General features: G+C 40.2%; 1 protein-coding gene across 1 annotated transcript in view; it reads right to left on the reverse strand.

Moving 5' to 3' along the window:
• LOC109095277 (nucleolar protein 4-like) overlaps positions 1-21592 on the reverse strand; it is a 42512-nt gene extending 20920 nt beyond the window's left edge. Inside the window, 2 exon segments of the mRNA XM_042729668.1 lie at positions 1228-1380; positions 20367-21592. Of these exon segments, the coding sequence (XP_042585602.1) occupies positions 1228-1380; positions 20367-20708 (495 nt within the window). The 5' untranslated portion in view covers positions 20709-21592.

Consider the following 21592-nt stretch of genomic DNA (forward strand, 5'->3'; position numbering starts at 1 on the left):
TCAGATAAAGGAGAAGTGAGTCACATACATACACACACACACACACACACACAACTCCCTTTACACCTAAGAATAGTGGTTGATGAACTCGTTATTATGGGCACCAGTAGAAAAGAAATTGGACAGAGTTGTTTTGAAGTGAACCAAAAATGGTCAAAACAAAAATACAAAAACTCTGACACTTAAGTATTCGAGACCTCTCAGACTTCTCAGACAGTCAGAGAAACAAAGAATATGATGGAAAATAGAGAGGTACACTGGAGACAAAAGGTTTGCCAAGGTGATGCACAGGTTGACTCAAAACGCAGCTGGATATCAGTCCAAAATGAAATCCACTGTGAAATCATCTGGCTATGATCATTTTTAGTCCTACCATAGCGAAGAAAAACCACGAGATCTCTGCAATATTAAATAAATTGGTTTTTCTATACAGTAAATTAAGGATCTTCTACCTCTCCTGAAAAAAAAAATCCAGTAATATCACATGTATCTCTGAGTTTCAGAAAATATCTCAGCAAAGTCAGAAACTGTGCACAGATTTCCCAAGTCTGCTATCAAAGTCAGAGATTTCAATATGAAGAGGATTCAATACCTCAATATTGAGTTTTCCTGATAAAAGCTGTGATTTCGGTTAAAAAAAAGTCCTGATTCATGAAAGGGCAAACTCTGAGCAATACAATTTTCCTCTGGGCTTGGCGAGCCAGGCAGCTTTATATAAGTCCCATGATGCAATACTTGTCACTTGGGTCTTGTCATGTTTGACAGTTTGAGAGGTAGTGATGTTGACTTACATCGCTGGGTCAGACAAGTTCAGGTTTAAAAAGATTTTAGATTGCATTAGTTTGTTTTCCACATACGTGGGTGGGTGCGAGTCGGAAAAAGCTGGCCAGCATCGCTAGCATGCATTAGTGCATTACTGCATTAAAAAACCAAAAGAGTAAATCCACAAAATGCTATTTTATCTAAAGTTAAGACGTTGCTGTATAGTCTATAATGGCTCAACAGGTGTTTCAAAAAGGCTGCTGTTTCCCCAGCAACAGCCTTCACTCATTATAGTTATTCAGATGTTCTATTTCTGAGTTGCTTGTGTGGTCGTAAGAATAAATAGAGGGCAGTTTTGCACATTGCTGCACACAAAGTCTATGCTGCATGTACTTTTATAGCAAGTGTAAAGCGTTTCGCTTAAGTTTGTCTTGACTATTTTTTATGCACTGAATAATTGCTCACCGCCTTATAGGTCTTTTTCTGGCCAGCGTGTTTGGGTGCTCGACCGGGATCTGCCCCCATCTCAACATGCATGGCATAGATGATGTCAAAAAAATCCTCCACCACAGCAACCCGCTTCAAAGAGCTGTCCTGGGCCGCCCCTCCATCTGAACACTGTGGAGAGACAGAGAGAAAATGTGATTATTAAAAAGAGAAGAAAGGTCACCATTTAAAAGGTATGGCTACGTTTAGGCCCTGTTTACACTAGTGTGTTTTTGTAATGAAAATTATCCTCGTCTACACTGGGGTTTCCGCTGCGTTTCAGAAATGACCTCCGTCTACACTACACATGCAGTTACAACCATAGATATGTATAGGTAGATTCCTAATATTTAGATGGCGGACGCATCTATGTGCTTGGAGCAATCGAATGGGGAATGGGGAACACGGTCGTCAAGGATATGCAAAGTGAATTTGGACAGCCATGCCATCGTTTTCAAAAGTCTCTGTTTTGCTCCATTTACACTGAAATGCAACCTCAGAGTTTTCAAACTAAAACGGGGTCTGCAGCATTTTCAAAAGTCTCCGTTTGTAAACGATAGGCATAACCGTAGCAAAAGTTATGCGTTTTAAAACAAAAACTCATTAGTGTAAAAAGGGCCTTAGAATGCAGGCAAAAGTGGCCTTCTGAAGAGTGAGGAGTGAACAGCGCAAACTACATGGAATCTTATCATTCTGTTTCTGACTTGGGCCAGCTTTCTGAGTGCCATCTTTGTTATTGTTCTTTTGCACATGTTGGTTATTTCAATTCACCAGTTAACACTCAAATGTGATAGCCAAATTTAAAAAATAATGCTAAAAGCCAAACAAAAACACCTGACCTGAGCTACAAATCAGAATTGAGCACCAAGGGGTCTTTCAAAAAGAACGTTTTTGGTTTGAAAAACAAGAGATGCAGGCAGTGGAATGGGGAAATATATTCAAGATGCATTTGAATTTGAATTTACTTTAACTTGAGCACCATGATGTAAGTGCAATGGTGAAACATCTGTCTAGTGTGTTTACATAGACACACAATGGAAAAGAAGTGTAGAGGAATGGAAAAACGCATTCTGTGTGAACGGCCCCAAAGGCTTGCAGTGTGAACACTGCCTATCACTCATACTTTATTAGGCTTTTCACAACCACCACAAACGGGTATTACTGGGTTTCAATTTAGGTTTCTAGATTTCCCACTGTACATTTATAGACCCTGGGTTAATGTTCCTATTTGCATATTCATGAGGTCAGTAACACTGATTGTTCAAATAACACCTCTGTACAAAAACAAATAACATATTCTCATCTTCACTCCCATTGCATTTGTTCGACATTTTCATTTTTCTCTCAAACAACGCCACTAAACAGCATGTGAAGTTTCTGCGACTGTACAAAGCTCATGAATATTTAATGAGGTAAGTGCTGTTTAGTTTTTGATTGTTTGTCTCTTGTGAAGCAGCTCGCAATATTAGCCCTGATGTAAAATGACAATAAGAGTAAAAACCTACAATCCTAAACCATAAATTTGCTTCAAAAAATCCCCATTACATCATTCCAGCTGCAAAGCAATTCTGTCTGTGTTTTAGACCAGCAAACTGTAGCCTGCTTTGGCAGAATGAGATTTCAGGAGTAAGAATGACTCTGACAGGCTCAAAGGCCTCTGACAGCAGTAATGACACAGCAACCAGCTGAACTCTGCCTGCACCAGTCCGCAGACTGGCATCTTTATGGGCACAAATCTTTTCAGCTCATACATTATTTGGATTTGTGAGTTACATTCTCCACATTTATGCTGATCTCAGTCACTTAAACAGCACCTGTGCTACAGGGCTTTATGAGTACCGCCCCGAGGTTATGGTGGCTATGTATAAGGCTAAGAGAGTCTATTTGTGCAGTGTATTATTCAGACATTCATTGATCTAAATCTAATATTAAGTCCTCCACAGCTCAAGGGGTTTCTTACAGAATATCTCCACTGTTTAGATTTGTGTGTGAGAGAAATACGGTGTGGTTTTTGAACATTTTCCTGCAGCATTTAAAAATAACTGCTTTCTTCACCACAGACACACACACAACCAGCCCCACCTCCCACCATTGCCACCTTCAACCCTGCTTTCCATAAAGCTGACCCTGTCGCTATGGCAACTGGCAGTGCACTCGGGCAGGTGTGCAGGGCAGCAGGTCATGTGACACCTGCCGGAACTCTGCTCACTGACAACCTTCTTATTTCCCCCAGTCCCACACAGGCCCAATGTCACCTGTTCCTTGTTGCTTTCACACCTTTTTCACACCTTATTATTTCTTTCTCGGCTTTACTTCAGAATAACACATCGTTTTCCAAAGTAACTGAAATTTATTTAACTTCTTTTAAATGTGAAATGTGTAATTGTTGTGCCACTAGCATCAACAAAATGGAACTGCAAAAGTACTGTTTTCAAACAGGTTTCCAGAACACTCCTCTTCTCTTTCACTGGTCAAACAAGCAGGTAGCCCCGCCCCAAAATCACACCATTCGTTCAGCTGCTCTTGCTTTGCCGGGCTATTCTTTATAAAGTCCCACAGATCTACAGTACACTCTTTGAGGGGATTTTTACATTAAACTCTTTAATAATATCTCACCTATTAATAATCAAACTAAAATATCACAACATAAAAAGAAACTTGATTATTTTAATATTAAATTGGATTTTATTTTGGTAATTTTTTTAACATTTAAAAATTACACACTACACAAACATCTTTACTATACTTCAGTATTGCTTTCTTTCGTTGTATTACTAGATTCTATACCTGGCACAAATTAAGTGTGCTTGTATTGCCTGTTTTAACTTTTAACAGCAGGTGTGGTGTAAAAGAAGGAAGTAGCAGTCACTCTGCTTCCTTTTCACTTAATTTCTTTCCTTCATTCTTTGACTACACGTTTCTACTTTGATTCCCAGAGGGCCTAACGTTTTTTCCCTTTTTTCTCCACTTGTTTTGCTTTCTCTGTCACCTTTTCCCCAAGACATCTTCCTTTTTCTCATTCTGCTGCTCTCCTTTCCTTTTTTCTCCTCTCCCGCTCAATCTTCCCTCTCTCCCTCTTTCTCTCGCTCCCCCTTTCCCAAGTGCCAGGTAATGAAAGTTGCCATGGCAACTGAAACCAGCACATAGAGCGGGCTCGCTTTAATCCGGCCCTCTCCAGCCATCCGGCTCATGCATGCGTTCCCTTCTCTCGTCATAATTATCACTCTTATTATGCCACGATCAGTCAAACATGCACCAACCTGGTTTTCATGATCTCAGTCACGAGATGACCCCGCCACACCTATGCAGAAACCCTCCTGCTCTCTCTCTCTACCAGAGAATATTCAAGAAATGGTCACTCTAGGACACTAAACACAGGCTCTTGCAATTCCTTTGAGAAGAAAGCCTCGGCTATAGCCGTGGGGGGAGAACTGTGTGTGTTTGACTCTCTGTCCTACAAACATCTCCATCTCAGCTCAATTGCTCCATTCCGGTTGCCTTCACACATGCGCTCACAGACACAAACATTTCCTCTACCCCCCGCCCCTTTACCCAATCTGAGGGCACATCACAGTCTGGGACACAAGTGTGTGGGTGACTAAAGTAGGACAGCAGGATCAGGGAGATCAGTTCAGCTCTACCCAAGAACTAACTTGGGCCAAACCCGACACACGGTGACGCCATACTGCACCCACATAGATCCAAATATGGGCCAGTTTAGTGTAAAGTTCACTGAATTGCAGTGTGTGCAATAGAAACAACATATCACATTTAAATCAGATCGCAAAATAAATCCCAATAGGTTCTGATATTACCCTAAAGTGGTTTATTTTGCAATAATGATTGGTTAACTGTACTGTACATCATCTTTGTTTTGATGTTTTAATACATGGCTACTTTGCAAAGAAATCAATAAATGGATATGAAATACTGCATTTCATTGACTCTGTACTCAGCACAATAACAATAAAGTTAAATCTAATTTAATTTCTGTTGAAATATTATTATATGAGAAAAGAGACTGCAAACAAATGGCTATCGATGGCTAAATGACTATTTATTAACTGTGAACAGGAACAGTTCCTCCCCAAAAAGTTTATTTACTCACCCTCATGCCATTTCCAACCCAAATAACTCCAACCCACTACTAGGGCTGCATTCCTGTTCACTTTTTTTATGCCCTTCACTCGCTAACTTCCCATATCCCATGGTTTTGTGAAACGCCGCCACTGGTCGAGGGTATGTCCATATAATTTTCCCTCGTCCACTAGACGAAGTGCAACGCACTTCCAAATGGCGGCGGGGATTCCCCCGAGCATAATAAAATAGTGACATCTACCACCTAGTGTCTAAAAAAGTGAATTGGAATGCAGCCTAGAAGACAGAAATGGTCACTTTGTCTACTGTTTTAATGCACCAGCATAAAAGGGTGATTTCTACCACCTAGTGGCCTGGAGTGTGAAGTGCAGAACTGTTTTACTGTAAAATCACTGAAATATCTGGATGTTTTGCACTAAAATGGTTCCTCTAAGGAAACAAATATATACAGTACAATGTGAGCGTTTAAAAATGATGACACAATTTTAATTTTTTTTCTCCACTTTAGGAAATTAATTGACTGTGACAATGGTGAATAACAGTTTATAGTGTTCAAATATATTTACAGAATGCAACGATCGACCAATCAGAATCAAGTATTAAAAAAAAATGGATTTTTAAATTTGAAAGTGGCAGAACATTACTAATACAATAAACAGTAACCAATTGTGACAGCAGAAAGTATGACTCACACAGTGAGTGTTTTAGCTTCAGTTATTAACCCTAATCAGGTGAATGCACTCTTTTCTCACTCTTCCTCAAAGCACAAAAGCGCAGTGTTTAGATTCACAGGTAGAGCTGACTGTTTGTTCCCCACGTGGAGCAACAGCGTGTGTGTTTAATCATTAAACCACTGTAGAGCTAAACTGGTGTGTGTGATGATGCTGCTTTCTGGGCCTGAAAGTGCATGGTTTCATCATCCTCTCATCATTTTAAAGAAGAGCTGTGAATTGTCAGCAGCAGCAATCAGCATTTCCCCTTCTAAAAATCTGTTTCTCTCTTTTCTCGAGACCCCGTAAGCCTTGGCTTTTTCCAGATGTGGCATATTTTTCAATCCCCCTCTCCTCTTCTCTATCCCTCCTATTCTCTTTGCTTTTCTCTGTCTTTCTTTTCCTCTCTCACCCGTCCCGCTCCAAACAGCTCTGTTGCTAGGAGACTGGAGGGGCTGATTCGGCAAGCGGCCACCCGACCCCCCACCCCCTCTGGCAGTCACACACACACACACACACAGACAGAGAGTCTCTGAACAGTCATACATACACAGGGGCAGTGAAGGGAGGGGGCAAGAGAAAGGAGGCAGCTGGGTCACACTCGCACACTCACACGTATGCATGGGCCGATGGAGAATAGGAGCCCTAGCAAATATTTACAGTGAAAAAGGTACAGAAGACCTAATAGACTAGAGCATCATCACTAAACATGAGTGTTATGGAACCAAACAGGACACGTTAGATACACATCTAAGACGCTTCTTTAAAATAAAACACTCAATAGCTTAACTTTATAACTTTATAGCTTGAATGATCAGTGCAACATTACTGTGATGTCACCACATTGATTTAGACTTTTACTCACTCCTGCCAAACACATAAGCTTTATCAGTATTTAGATAAACTAAAACAATGATGAACTAAAACAATGTGAATGAACAAACACAAGATGCATCTCCACTGATCTTTTCGATATTTTATAAATGTCGATAAAAAAATACTGTGAAATGATGCCATTTCCATTAACTGATGTTATGTTAATGTAAAACGTAATTCTTTCCTCTCATGATAAGTCATAGGAATGGATGTTGGTTAGTTTAGATATATAGCAGTCACGGCACTAGCCATTACTTTTAATCGAAGGAGACGTATTCATGTATCTTTAGCAAAGCAGCGTGGAGAGCCGCTTCTGGGATGCTTACGCAGCTGGTATGACTAGAGTCTTACTCTGACTAAAGCCCCTTATATTTGAGAGTGGCCACGTATGAGGTGTTTCTTGGAGATTATATTACATTAAAGAATGATCATGTGATTTTTATGCATGCCAGGTGACCTGTAAATGCGAAAAAAACAGTTTCCATTGCAGTTTTGCAAAATATTCCTTTTTCGAATTGCCTGAAAAACCACCTCATGCGAGCTTAAAAACTTTTTTGTGATATATGGGAGTTTTTACGAAATTTGTGTTTCCATTAGGCTTATTTTCAATTCGCAATTTCAATTTGGGCAGTTTGAAGGGTAATGGAAACGCAGGTACTGTCTATGCATCACAGTGTCTCGTTGGGAAAAGAATTATTTTTATTATATTTTCTGAAGTAAATTGAGTGGTACTTGCCTTTTCCTGTTTTGAGTGGTTTTTAGTGTGTTGCTAGGAGGTTGCTAGGGTGCTCTTAGTGTTTTTAGTCTTTTAGAGTGGCTTTTAGTGCAATTGCTAGGAGATTGCCTGCAGTGTAAGTTTACTGGATTTGTTTCTCACCCTTTTTATCCTCCGCCATATCATTCATGTCCACAGCACAAACGGTGCAGGGTGACTTATGTGCTTAATGTTATTTCTAAACCGCCCATATGACTAGATACAGTGCTGCTAACATTAGCAAACATCGCTAATTTTATTACACTGAGAGCGAACTGAGTGTTGTCTGCTATCAGACACCTAGACACTTAATATCCAGCAGTATATTTATGAATTGCTTTGTTTGTTAAAGCTGCCATAACACATTACAGTGACATAGTGCTTAAGGGAAAATGGGGGAAATATTTGTATTACAGTGGAAGAGCCAGAAGTGTGTGTGTGTGTGTGTGTGTGTGTGTGTGTGTGTGTGTGTGTGTGTGCGCGTGCATGAGTGTGCGAGAGGAACTGTTTCAACAATGCAGGCAATTCAGACCAGCCTGCTGCAAATCTGATAACAGGTCACCTCTTAAAGTTCCATCCCCACCCTGTGAGGCCAGCAGAAGGTACGAACCTACAAATCGTTGAGACCCGTTCTCTCAGCAGGAGGTGAAGGATTTAGAAGAGAGTTACGGGGCAGGGGAGCTGTGTGTGAATCTTTGTGCATGAAGGTCAAGGAAAGATGAAGTGTAATCCCTCCGTTCTTTCCTCTCCTCTTTTCAATCCACGGACCAACTCTCTCCACCTTCCTGCAACTAAGTTCACGATGCTCTTCAATTAAATCCATATTACGCTTTTCTCTCTCTCCCTTCACTCTTTCCTCATTCCTAACCCTCCCTCTCATTCAGCCACTTATTTTTTCTCCCCTCCTCTCTCTCTCTCTGACAGGGTGTGACGGACGCTTTCAGCTCCTAGTATGGGCGCAGCTCTTCCCTGAGCTCCATCTGACTCCCTGCACCCACATTACCCATACACAACTGATCATTAACTGTCATCTGCATTAGTCTGCATTAGCTCTGGCCTTGATCGTGCTCCCCTAAAAATATTTTTGTATGTCTGATATGCAGTTTTTTATGTTTGGTAGTCAAGCATAACATCATAGGCCATCCAAGCTACTGGATAATGTTAAGCTACAGTATTTAGGCACGATTTTAACACTTGCATTCATTCTTGCTCTTCACAATCCATTCAATTTCCATCCCTTTTTCTCATTTAAAGGGTTAGTTCACCAAAAAATTAAAATTAGCCCATGTTTTAGTCATGCTAGGTGTCATCCTAGGTGTATATGACTTTCTTCTTTCAGACGAATCCAATCAGAGTTATATTAAAAATTGTTCTTGCTCTTCCAAGCTTTATAATGGCAGTGGGTGGGTGTCAAATAAGAAGTCAAATAAAGCACATCCATCCATAATAAAACGTGTTTCACATGGCTCTGGGGGGTGTATAAAGGCCTCCTGTATCGAATCAATGTGTTTTTGTAAGAAAAATATCAATACTTACAACGTTATAAACACTTTCTCTGACTTCCACTAACTGTCATACATACAAGCTGTTCTGGGTGGATGACGTAGGCCTTTTGTGCAGTGCACACGCCGGTGAGATATGCTAGTCTTGCGAATTTGTTTACAGGAGCAAAGAAATCAAAGTTTCCTTACTTTAGCAAAAGGAAAACCAGTCTCCTCTCGGCTTATATCAAAACCCTCCAACATTTTTTCTTTACAATTCCTCATTTTGTATTTCTAATTCGTGTTTTGTTTTGCTGTCTCTCCAACTTGCTTCCGTGTTCATCACTAATCACCGTCACATGTGCTATGCATACATCCTACATCTTCCGCCGGAATGGCTTCCACATACAACAGTTAGTGGAACTGAGAGAAAAGTGTTTATAACGTTGTAAATATGGATATTTTTCTTACAAAAAACACATTGTACAGGAGGCCTTTATTCACCCCCTGGAGCTGTGTGAGGCACGTTTTATTATGGATGGATGCACTTTATTTGACTGCTTTTGGACTGCTGGAAAAAAAAAACACCCCCTCAATATCATTATAAAGCTTGGAGGAGCAAGGACAATTTTTAATATAACTCTGATTAGATTTGTCTGAAAGAAGAAAGTCATATACACCTATGTAGGATGGCTTGAGGGTGAATAAAACATGGGCTAATTTTCATTTTTGGGTGAACTAACCCTTTAACATCAAATAAACCCCAAGATAAGTCACATTACAAAGTAAAATAGGTTTATGAGACTGTCTGTTAGACTAAAGATCTAACTGGTGCATTAAACTAGAAAAAAAAATAAAAAAAAAGAGTTATCCTATATATTTATATTTATTTGAAATATCAAGCAATCGTTTTTTTGGCCCATTGTGTCCTGTCCGGCATTGGCCAAGATTTTTCATCTTGATGCATCACTAAATCTAAAGATCTAAACAATAATTCATAACTGGTGGGCACATCATATCTGATAGCCTGTGGGCAGCATATGACACATAGCATGGTTGCGTTTCTTGCAAGTTTGAGTCCTGGCTTGTGGTCCCGTCCCCCCTCTCTCTCCCGCTTTACTTCCTGTCTGCTCTCTGTACTCTAGCCATGAATGCCAAACTAAATCTTATAAAATAAAGAAAAGATAAACAATCAGTCATTCCAAAACCCACATCGATCAACCGCTAATCTGAAGACCTCAAGCACTACGGTGGTTACGGCCCTGCATAAACCCAAACCACAAGAAATAAAGCACTTGTTTGCATGTGGGTATAATCATGCTCTGTTCATGCTCTGAGGTGTCTGCTGGGTCACATGACCCTGGTGTCATGGTGTAATTGCGTGGTGGGGGGGGTTGCAGACAGTGAGACAACTGGACAGGATCACAACGCTAATGAGAGACTGCTGCAGTTAATTACAAAGGAGAGAGAGAGTGAGTGAGAGAGAGAGTGGCATAGAGGGTAGGGAGGGTGAATATGAGGAGGGGGAGATGGAGTGAGACACTCTTTTGTCCCAAAGCTGCATCCTCCCAGAATAGAGATGGAGAAAGCTTTTATTTGCTAGCACACACATGCACACATCCTCCCTGATCCGTTCACGGAGGCAGCGTGTACCAGGACCATGTCTGTGTGTGGTTATCTGTGTAGGTGTGCGAGTGTGTGTTTGTAGGAGCTCTCTCTCTTTTTCTCTTTGGTAGGGGAAGGCCCTGGAGCCAGTTAAAAATGGTGTTAATTTCTTCTCCTATGGGAGAGGAGAACGGTCTCTCCATGGCAACAGAGAGAAGGAGCCGAGTGGAGGAACACCAGATCAGCACCATCCACGACCCTTTCTCATCACACACACACAAGCACATGCGGTACACACAAAAACAAGTACACACACACACACACTGACAATGTATACATACACATAGATGTACATAACATTGCATACTGTGTTTATACATTCCTCCTACATTCCTATAGATTCAGACGCAAGGGTTCATGCACGTGGACCGATTCTACTTGTGTATCCCAAAAAGCTCAAAAAGACAATAGTGTAAAAGATGGTAAAGAGGATACTGGATCAGATCACCTACTTCTGAATCAAACATCCATTTCAAGTAGGAGGCTTCTCACTTCTAAGAGACAGACTGAAGTGGGTCAATCAAGTGGTGTGTGTGTGTGGTAGCACAATCAGAACAGTTCTTAGTAAATGTAGACAGTAATGTGGTAACATTTTTGTCCTTTGATATGATAGCTTGTGGCTAACAATGCAAACTTTTAGTCAAATAAAATGAAAAAGAGGTGACACTGGTTTGTTTAAATGCAGCAGATGGACTTCATTAAGAAACTTTGAAATTAATACCACTTGATTTTTTGGGGTCAGTAAGTTTTTTTATTAATAATTTTATTCAGCAAGTATGCATCAGATTGTTCAAAAGTAACAGTAAATACATTTATGTTACAAAAGATTTCTGTTTCAATTTAATACTGTTCTTTTGAGGTTTAATAAATAATTTTTAATTCAAATAATTCTGAAAAAGTCATGTTTTCCACAAAAATATTAAGCAGCACAACTGTTTTCAACATTGATAACAATAAGAAACGTTTCTTAAGATTTCTTAAATCAGCAAATCACTGGAGTAATGTCTGCTAAAAAATTCAGCTTTGCCATCACAGGAATAAGTTACATTTTAAACTATATTAAAAATAGAGAACAGTTACAAATTGTAATAATATTTCACAATATTACTGTTTTTAGTGTATTTTTTATCTAATAAATGTAGCCTTAGTTAGCATGAGACTTTAAATTTTAATGAAAGTCTCCTTATTTGAATTACTCAGTTTTTGCAAGATAAACTTATAAAAAAACTGATTTAGGGACTTTTGTGTCAGTGCTAATAAAGTATATGCAATAAAGAGAGTCATTGTGTCAGCAGACATTGTGGCTGTCTTGTATGTTGCGTGAGGACAGCACAGTGCACTCTGTGGGCTTTTCATGTCGCAACCTGCTATTGCAAATGCATCATGCAAAACTGTTAGCATTCATGCAAATGACTGGTAGATAAAAGGCCACTGTTGAGGCAGAGAGTGTCTTTGGGTTTGATGGGGTGGGGAGGGGAGCTGAGGGAAGGTCTGTTTAGATCCTTTTTCTCCAAGGCTCTCTGCAGATATGCTTGCTAATTAATCACTTATCATAATGAGATTTTTGCCTGATTTTTTTCCTCACTGATATGCTAATAATGGAATCGAAAAGCGGTTTGCTACAGTTTAAGTCTGTCTCTTCTTCACGCATTTGAGTGTGGATACGTGTTCTGTTGTCAACAGCAATTTGGGTGAATGTGTGTGTATTTTTGAGATCAGTCGCCAGGAGAAGCAACTCCTTCAGGACAGAGGACAGTGTCTCCTGATCCCTGCAGGCTGGACAACAGCGTCTCTTGAAAGTGTTTCTCTGCACAGATCAGCCTTCTGCTGACCTGGAGTTCTAAGCAAGAGAGGGTAGACACTAAAAAACATGCACACACTATGATGAAAATAGCTGACCGCAATGTTGCATTGGACAAGGTGTCAGTTCTTAAGCTTTTCCCCCCTCACTGTCTCTCATGCACAGAATTATTAGAGAAAATCATATTTATAGGTTGTGACAGCCTGTTTTTACAACAAATCTGTAATGTGACTACCATCTTGCTTTTCTTAAAACACATATTTTGCATAAATGATTACATAGTTATCGTATTACCTTGGGTGCAAGATCATTAACTTCAAACATTTCATCTTGGCTGGGCTAAATGTATAATTTTCTCTTTTTCTTTCCATTTTCACTTGTCCTAAAATTCACTCTTCTTTTCGACAGATAAGACAAATTATCTTACAAATATGATGTAAGATGCCAGGGGTTTTCTGAAACACCTGCTTTTGTAGAACCTCTATCATCCCTCAGTAGATATGATGGAATGAGCGAGTCTCAGGCGCTTGACCAGGAGATTTCCCCCAGCTCAGAGAGTCAGAATATGCTCACGGTTGTCTTGCCATAGGCCCATACTGCAGAACACTGACTAAACCTTCCCTCTGCCACACACACATGCACAGCAATGAGGATATTTCTGTTTCCGTTGGCATAGCAACAGAAAGCAATCATTTCCCTCACTTAAAATCTTCCAGCATCCTTTCTTCTCCTTTGCCCCCTTAATAAGAAAAATCTTTAAAAAGTCTCCGTCTCGCTGGACTCTTCATCAGTTTTTGAAAATCAATAGAGACATAGATGAAGGGAAAACACGAGTGTGTGTGTGTGTGTGTGTGTGTGTTAGGAGAGCAGTGTGAACTGTGAAGTCTTACAGTGAGCTGTAGTATATATGTTATTGTCAGCATTTGGTGCAAATGCAGTAGACTGTGGGATCTGTTTTAAAGAATGTTTTAATAAACACTTAATAATAAACCAGGGCTAGAGTATGAGAGTTTCTGAATGGTTGATGGGCTATTACTGAGTTGTTGGTGACCATATGAGGCTTTATCAAAATTACAAGAATGAACATAAATCAGTAATGTTTTGTACATTATGCAGTTGTTTTCAAAAGCATTTATAGCTTGAACAGCGTGACATTATAGCTAGTACTATAATTTATAATCTCTATAATTAAAATATTTTTAATAATATATTAGGTTTTAAGCTCACTATTGTAATCATTCATTGCCTAAACATATATGCATATTTAACATAAATATATTAATAACATTAATAACTTGATGAGAATAAGCATACCACTCAAAAGTTTGGGTTCAGTCAGTTTTAATCTTTTTCAAGTCTCGCATTCTCAGCAATTAAGGCTGCATTTATTTAATCAAAAATACATTTAAAAAGTAATATTGTGCATGTTATTATAAAGAAAAACAACCGTTTCATATTTTCATATATTTAGAAATGTCATTTATTCCTGTGATGCAAAGCTAAATTTGTTCTAGTCTTCAGTGTCACATGATCATTCAGAAATTATTCTAATATGCTGATCTGATGATCCAGAACTATCTCTTATTATTATCAATATTGAAAATAGCGAAAATAGGATTATTTTATGAACGGAAAGTTCAAAAGAACAACAAATGAATGTGTTCTTGCTGAAGTATTAATTTCTCTTAAAATTCTTACTGACACTAAACATTCAAATGATAGTGTATAAAATATGCTACTATAGGGCCAGTATAAAGTCCTGTTCCCACCAAGAATGATAACTATAAAGATAATGATAAAGATATAGTTCTAAAAATCATTCTAAATAATAAAGAATAGCAGAGTTCCACAGCTATAATGACAAATGCACAGAGAAACGATATTGCTGGAATCCCTTTCAGAATGATTTTTTCCAGCTGATGAACGATAAAAACATTGACAGCCAATCAGTATCAATCCTGCTATAACTGAGCTCGAGAATTTAAAGTGGCAGATGAACGTGTGCTTAGAATAAACAGACGATATCATGCGATTAAAACCATGAACAACTGGTGAGTAAAACCATGAACGACTGACCCGATTTTGGCAACAGAAAAATCTTTTTTCTCTAATTTTAAAAACCTGTGAACTTGTGGTCACAACTAAACATGACATTTCATGTTTGACTGCATGTGAGTGTGTTTTTGGTCCCAGTGTTAGCCACAGGACATAACAGGTGATAAATGAAGTTACTCCCCCTCACTAGAAAGACAGCAACAAAGAGAAAGAGCAGAAACAGATCGAGGGAGAGGGAGAGAGAGAATATTAAAGTGATATAAATAAAGAGTTTGACAGACAGAGAGCAGAGCGAGCTTGTGATGCCCTGCAGCTGAATCGAGCACCACTCTCATGAAACAAAGTCTACAGTGGGCCTGTGACATAACAGATACATATTTAATAGCTTTATGAATGATATGTGTGCTATGAGCCCAGTCAGCTGACAGAATAGCACGGGCTGCTCGACTTATATGCTATTAGTGGCTTTTTTGCTTCCATTTCTCTCTCTTTCTACCACAGTGACAGTGTAGCTCTTTTAAAACCACACAGGATAAAGTGCCCCTGCTCTATCAGGTCCCCCTCCACACACTGAAACTTGGCACACCCATGGTGTTGCTGCATCAGAGAGGCCAACCGCCACTCTTCCGCATCCCACACTGCACTAGGGCTCCAACCCACACCATGGCAGCCTGCAGCCCTGCCACCCAGGGGAAGGTGAAAAGGAAGACACTGTTCGCATGGGGTGGGGGGTGGGGGGTAACAGACTTGCAAGATGGAGAGGAGAATGTTCAGATGGGAGCTGGCACCCTGGGTGAAGTCAATTTTGTGTTTATTGCTGATGATAAAGAGAAAAGACAGAGAGAGTGATTGATAAGCGACATTGTACACTATCTGTCTTCTGACACAAAAAAAAAAGCAGGAAATAAAAGTAAAACCAGGAATTAAACATGTTAAATAAGTGTAAAAAAAATAAAAAACATGCCAGTTCTTGGTCAAATACCCTGTTCTCAACCTGCTTTTTTTTTAATGAACTTTTACATGATTAAAACTATTAGAACTGTGCTAAGTGGAAGCACATAGATATTATGCCACACTTTCTCTGTATCCTATTACTGTAAAAAAACAAAAACGAAAAGGGTCCCCAGTTGCCTCTGTTCCTCTTATTATTCTGCTCTGTTTTGTTTGTTCTTTCTTTGTTTGTTGTCTAATTTGCGTAGAGCAGGTTGTGAAGGATCCCCTACAGTTCCAGTCTTTAACGAGATAATAACGCTGATGTGAACATCTCACTCGAGTTTGTGAATGGTTGAGCTTCCTTGATCTTGGACAGTCTGTGGCATGCTGGTTGGTTAAGAACATGGCAGTGTGGGTACGAAAGGACGTGACCTCAGCTGCTTGGATTCATTACCCTGCATGAGAAAGCCATCATGTTCAATATTTTGGTTACTGTAAATTGTGAGGCCACAAACTAATAGTTATATATATATATATATATATATTTAGTAATTTTATGGGCATTTTACGGACACATACACACACACACATATATATCTTAATATTAATACAGCACATTTTGCCTATTTTAAAAATATAATGAATAAATAATGAATAATTTTAATAATTTGATTATTAAAGGTAAAGTAACTTAATTTATAATTAAATTTAAGTAATACTTTATTTACAAAATAAAATCTTCACTCTTGATGCAGCAAGAGGCTCAACCAATGGCATGAGTTAGGCAGGGATATTTTTTAGTCACAACCCATGGGGGGGGGATAAAAACCTATTTGAAAACAGTCATTAAATTACACTTTAACAACATATGCTAAAAAGCTTTAACAATGATTAAGCAATGATGGCCCATTCAACAATTCAGATCATCAAACAAATTTTAATATTACACAAGAATAACCCAAGTAAATACAAAATGCAGTTTTTAAATACTGATTTGATTTATTAAAGGAAAAAAGCTGTCCAAACTTGCCTGGCCCTACGTGAAAAAGTAATTGCCCCCTAAATCTAAAAACTGGTTGTGCCTCCCTTTGCTGCAACAACTGCAATCAACCGTTTGCGATAACTGGCATTGAGTCTTTCACATCGTTGTGGAGAAATTTTGGCCCACTCTTTGCAGAATTGTTTTAATTCAGCCACATTAGAGGGTTTTCGAGCAAAATCCTTTTTTTTTTTTCTTGAGCCATTCAGAGGTTGACTTGCTGTTGTGTTTGGGAGGATTGTCCCTCTGCATAACCCAAGTGCGCTTGAGCTTGAGGTCACAAACTGATGGTCGGACATTGTCCTTCAGGATTTTCTGTAAGAGTGCAGAGTTCATGGTTCCCTTAATTACGGCAAGTCGTCCAGGTCCTGAAGCTGCAAAGCAGCCCCAGACCATCACACTACCACCATTATGTTTGACTACTGGTATGATGTTCTTTCTATGAAATGCTGTGTTGGTTTCACGCCAGATGTAACGGGACACACACCTTCCAAAAAGTTTGGAAAACTTTTGTCTCATCAGTCCACAGAATATTTGCCCCAAAGTCTTGGGGATAATCAAGATATGTTTTTGCAAATGTGAGACGAGCCTTTGTTTTCTTTTTGGTCAGCAGTGGCTTTTGCCTTGGAACTTTCCCATGGATGCCATTTTTGCCCAGTCTCTTTCTTATTGTTGAATCATGAACACTGAACTTAATTGAGGCAAGTGAGGCCTGCAGTTCTTTAGATGTTGTTCTGGGTTCTTTTATAACCTCCTGGATGAGTCATCACTGCGCTCTTGGGAGTAATTTTGGTAGGCTGACCATTCCTGGGAAGGTTCACCACTGTTCCAAGTTTTCTCCATTTGTGGATAATGGCTCTGACTGTGGTTCGCTGGAGTCACAAAGCCTTAGAAATAGCTTTATAACCCTTTCCAGACTGATAAATGTCAACTATTTTGTTTCTAATCTGTTCTTGAATTTCTTTAGATCGCAGCATGATGTGTTGCTCTTCAAGCATGCTTCACTTTGTCAGACAGGTTCTATAGAAGTGATTTCTTGATTCAACAGGTCTGTCAGTATTCAGGCCTGGGTGTGGCTAGTGAAGTTTAACTCAGCTTTCTAAAATATTGTGGTTAATCACAGTTATTTCATGATTTAACAGGAGGGGGCAATTATTTTTTCACATAGGGCCAGGTAGGTTTGGACAGCTTTTTTCACTTAATAAATTAAATCATTTAAAAACTGCATTTGTATTTACTTGCATTATCTTTGTGTAATATTAAAATTAGTTTGATGATCTGAATCTTTTAAGTGTGACAAATATGGAAAAAAAAAGGGAAGGGGGCAAATACATTTTCACGGCACTGTACACTGTATACATGCCCATAGATCAGATAACCTCTTCCATATGACAGAACTGGTCATCTGTGTGACTGACAGATAGTTTGTTATATTAAGTGTATGTGTATGCGTCATGCAGTGACAGGAGGCTGTATTAGGATGCACAGAGTCTCCACAGAGGGAAAGAATGACTGATGAAGGGTAAAACAAATACGCATTAGGGAACTGTTAAATGATGATAGTGAATGCCCAGTGTATAAAGACCTCAGATCAGCCACATATCCTCAGAGAAAGAGAGAGAAAGCGGTGGGTGGAGAAATGTGCATGTATGCTGAGGGGAGGGCCATATTTCTCAACAAGTAATACATATGTGTAATCATGAACTTCAGTTTCACATTTGACTTGCACATTCATTCCATTACAGGAGCAATTAATGGATAGAGAATCTGTAATTGCCACAGGCTCACTGGATGTCCTTTGGGTAGTTTAACCCATACATCTATGTGAAGGGTTAACTGGCGGGAGACATTACTATGTTCGGAGTTCTGCCTCATTTCTTCTTAACACAGTCTTATAAATGAAAAGCACGCTGGAAGCTGCCTGTTAGGAGCTGTCAAATGGTTGCATAGCAATTATCTGCTAACGAGGATTAATCGATGCTAATTTAGCTTTGGTTATTTTCAACAATTTTTTTTTAAATTGAAAAATGATACTTTTTTTGTACAAAGTGATCACTTGGCGACTCCCGTTGGCATGATTACTGATGCTTGTTGTGTTTTTAAATCTATAGTCAAAGACCTAGGATTTTATGTCAATAGTGAAACAAATATTAACAGCCATTAAAATACTAAAATACTCATTAAAAAACAGTCTTGTCACCATTGTTTCTAATTTGAGGGCTTATTTTTCTCAGGCTGAGGTGTGCCAGTCTCAGGGGAGTTGATCCCTCCTGAATGGCAGACAAAGGTCTGTTGGTGGGACCCCTTGAGGGCAATACTCAAAATGGTGTCTGTTCATGACACCCTGAACGGCATAATGCACCAGTGGTAGTCGAGGACCTCCTAGTGTTCAAGAAAACAGTCACTTGCATGTATGTCTCAGCCTTTACAGTACATTAAATTTGGTCATTTTATATTGTAAAATAACAAAAAAAGAAAAACACGCACTGTAATGATAAGTCGTGATAACTATTTCTGTCCAATGAACTATTATTAAAACTATTACGCTCCAGACCGGGTCTTTAAATAAGCTTCGTGACCAAATGCCTTTATGCATCGAACAAATTAACCATCGCGCATCCTCGGGGTGAAGAATTTTTGTCCATTCCTTGGTCATCAAACTGATTCTAAACGAGCCCTTGCTTTGGCTGTCTTTCTAATGGTGGATTCTGTCATGGTCCTGGGATATGTGAAAAAAACGCGAGCATTGTAGAGCAGAACAGGTAGGTTACCAGAGCAACGGGTGCCAACCGTCCGCTCCGCCCTCATCCGGTACAGAACAATGCAAGAGCTTGCTTTCCTTCTCCAGAATAAAAACGTACGAGGCACGATGTTGAAATAGTTGAGCATTCACTTGCTCAAAGTACGCTGTTTTTAATCAACGTTTAATGTTTGTTAAATGTCGCCCTAAATGACACATTGATCGGCGAGCGCGCGAGTGTCAGTGCCTGAGATGCCCACAGGAGGAGCAGACCCTCAAGTGGTCCACGAGAGCAGCTTAAGTCCCCAAAAAATTCATTCCTCACAACAAACCTATTCATTTAGAGCAATGTAGCTGCATTTTACCGTCCAACATATCGTTAGCCCCTTAGGACAACTCTCCGTGCGCGCCCCGGCATCCCCAACAATTGGGTACACGAGCTCACCACACACGCGCCCCCGCCTCCAAACGTCCAGTGACACAAGGCAAAGTGAATAAAATAACGTTCTCTCAATCAACATTATCATGATTTGCTAGGATAAAAAAAACGGGCCACGTTGTGATTTTCTGTGACATCCCGATCCCGTCAGCAGGACAACGTCATACCAATTCGTCAGATACCATTACTACACCGCCGTTATGGCTAAGAGGGACCGGCGTTGCTATGGCAGCCAGCTCTCAGAGTAAGACTGTTCTGCCCGGTTGGGTTGAGGGATGAATATGCTCGGTCAACCCGAGGTGTAAGATTTAAAAGTTGCGCACAGCAATGTGGGTTGCGCGTAGGTGGAATCAAACGAGCGCTGTCCCGAAACATATTGAGAAAGGGATCCAGCATCAGCTGAACAATATTGAGAGTTAAAGTCTCACAATCACACACACACACACACACACACACACACACACACACACACACACACACACAGACACAATTCACTCACATATAGTCAACTGAAAAAAGCACTTTACCGTAGACTTGACAGGGACGTACAGGACGGGCTTCCCCGATGACTCTTTCTTGTTGTGCTCGCCCAAGATGTTGCTGCCGACCTGAAAGCCTTTGGACTTCACCCAGAATTTGAATTTGGCGTTGATGTGGCTGTTGTCGACATAGACACCGTCGGACTCCTCGTTCTGTAGCAGGGTCTGCATGATTTTGTTGTATTTTCGGCGAGTCACGGTCTTTGTTTTACCCGAGTCTCCGTAAGTCCGGAGACACCAGTCCTGAAATTCGCTGAACATCTCAGCCTCCAGCACGACGGGACTTCGGCTCCTTTTTGTTAAATCCGCGCATGTTTTTTTAGTTGCCATCCCTTCCTCTTTGTGAGCCGCGAGCCCCTTTTCGAAACGATCAAATGCAACTACAAAGCCTGAAAACGATAGTAGACTCCCCCTCCTCTCCCTGTCCCGCTACGAGGATGATCGCTTCGACACCGGTGCTGGAGGTCCACCTCAACTAAACAAGGCGAAAAAAGTCGTACTGTGTGTGCCTGTTTTGGGGCAGTCGCACACCTGTTTGCAGAGACGCCTCGCCTACTGTCCCAAACCGCAACGGCAAATGCCACTTGCACACATCATCCGCTGAGGAACTGAGAGAGGGGGCTGTCCTACCAAGCGGGTATCTCCCACCTGTGCGCAAACGGCTCGGGGACCAGAGCAAGTGGGAAAAACCCCGAGGGTCGATGCTGTAAATGTAAAAACAAAAACACACACACACAACCTTTCTGGAAGGGGTAAAAGAGCTCGGCGTGTAACAGATTTTAACGGCCCACTTTTCAAACGACCGGCGCGAGACAGCGTTCTAAAACGGGATGTGGCACGAGCCTGTTGAAGTCATTCCGGCGCGAGAATCTTCAGCAAAGCGACTCGAATTATTTTTTAAAATAGCAATGTTTCAAACAAAATATGCAATGCGGGTTAAAACAGACCGCCTTCACGAGCCGCCGTCACGCGATAGGACTGTCCCACTCTTTCCACCTGTTTGAATCGGACCTGCGCGTGCAATGCTGCCGCCACCACGCTACAGACCGTCCCAAATTGACATTTCTCGTTTAGAATCCTCAATATTTAAGAGCTACTGTCAGTTTTGTGACAGAAACGTCTTCTGTGGCTTACAATAAAATAAAAAGCAGCCGTAACGAAGTAGCCTACTATGTTTTCTTTGTATCTCAGTCTCTTTTTTTCAGGAAGTAGAC

The sequence above is a fragment of the Cyprinus carpio genome, chromosome B8, assembly GCF_018340385.1.
Source record: "Cyprinus carpio isolate SPL01 chromosome B8, ASM1834038v1, whole genome shotgun sequence".
Classification (NCBI taxonomy): domain Eukaryota; kingdom Metazoa; phylum Chordata; class Actinopteri; order Cypriniformes; family Cyprinidae; genus Cyprinus; species Cyprinus carpio.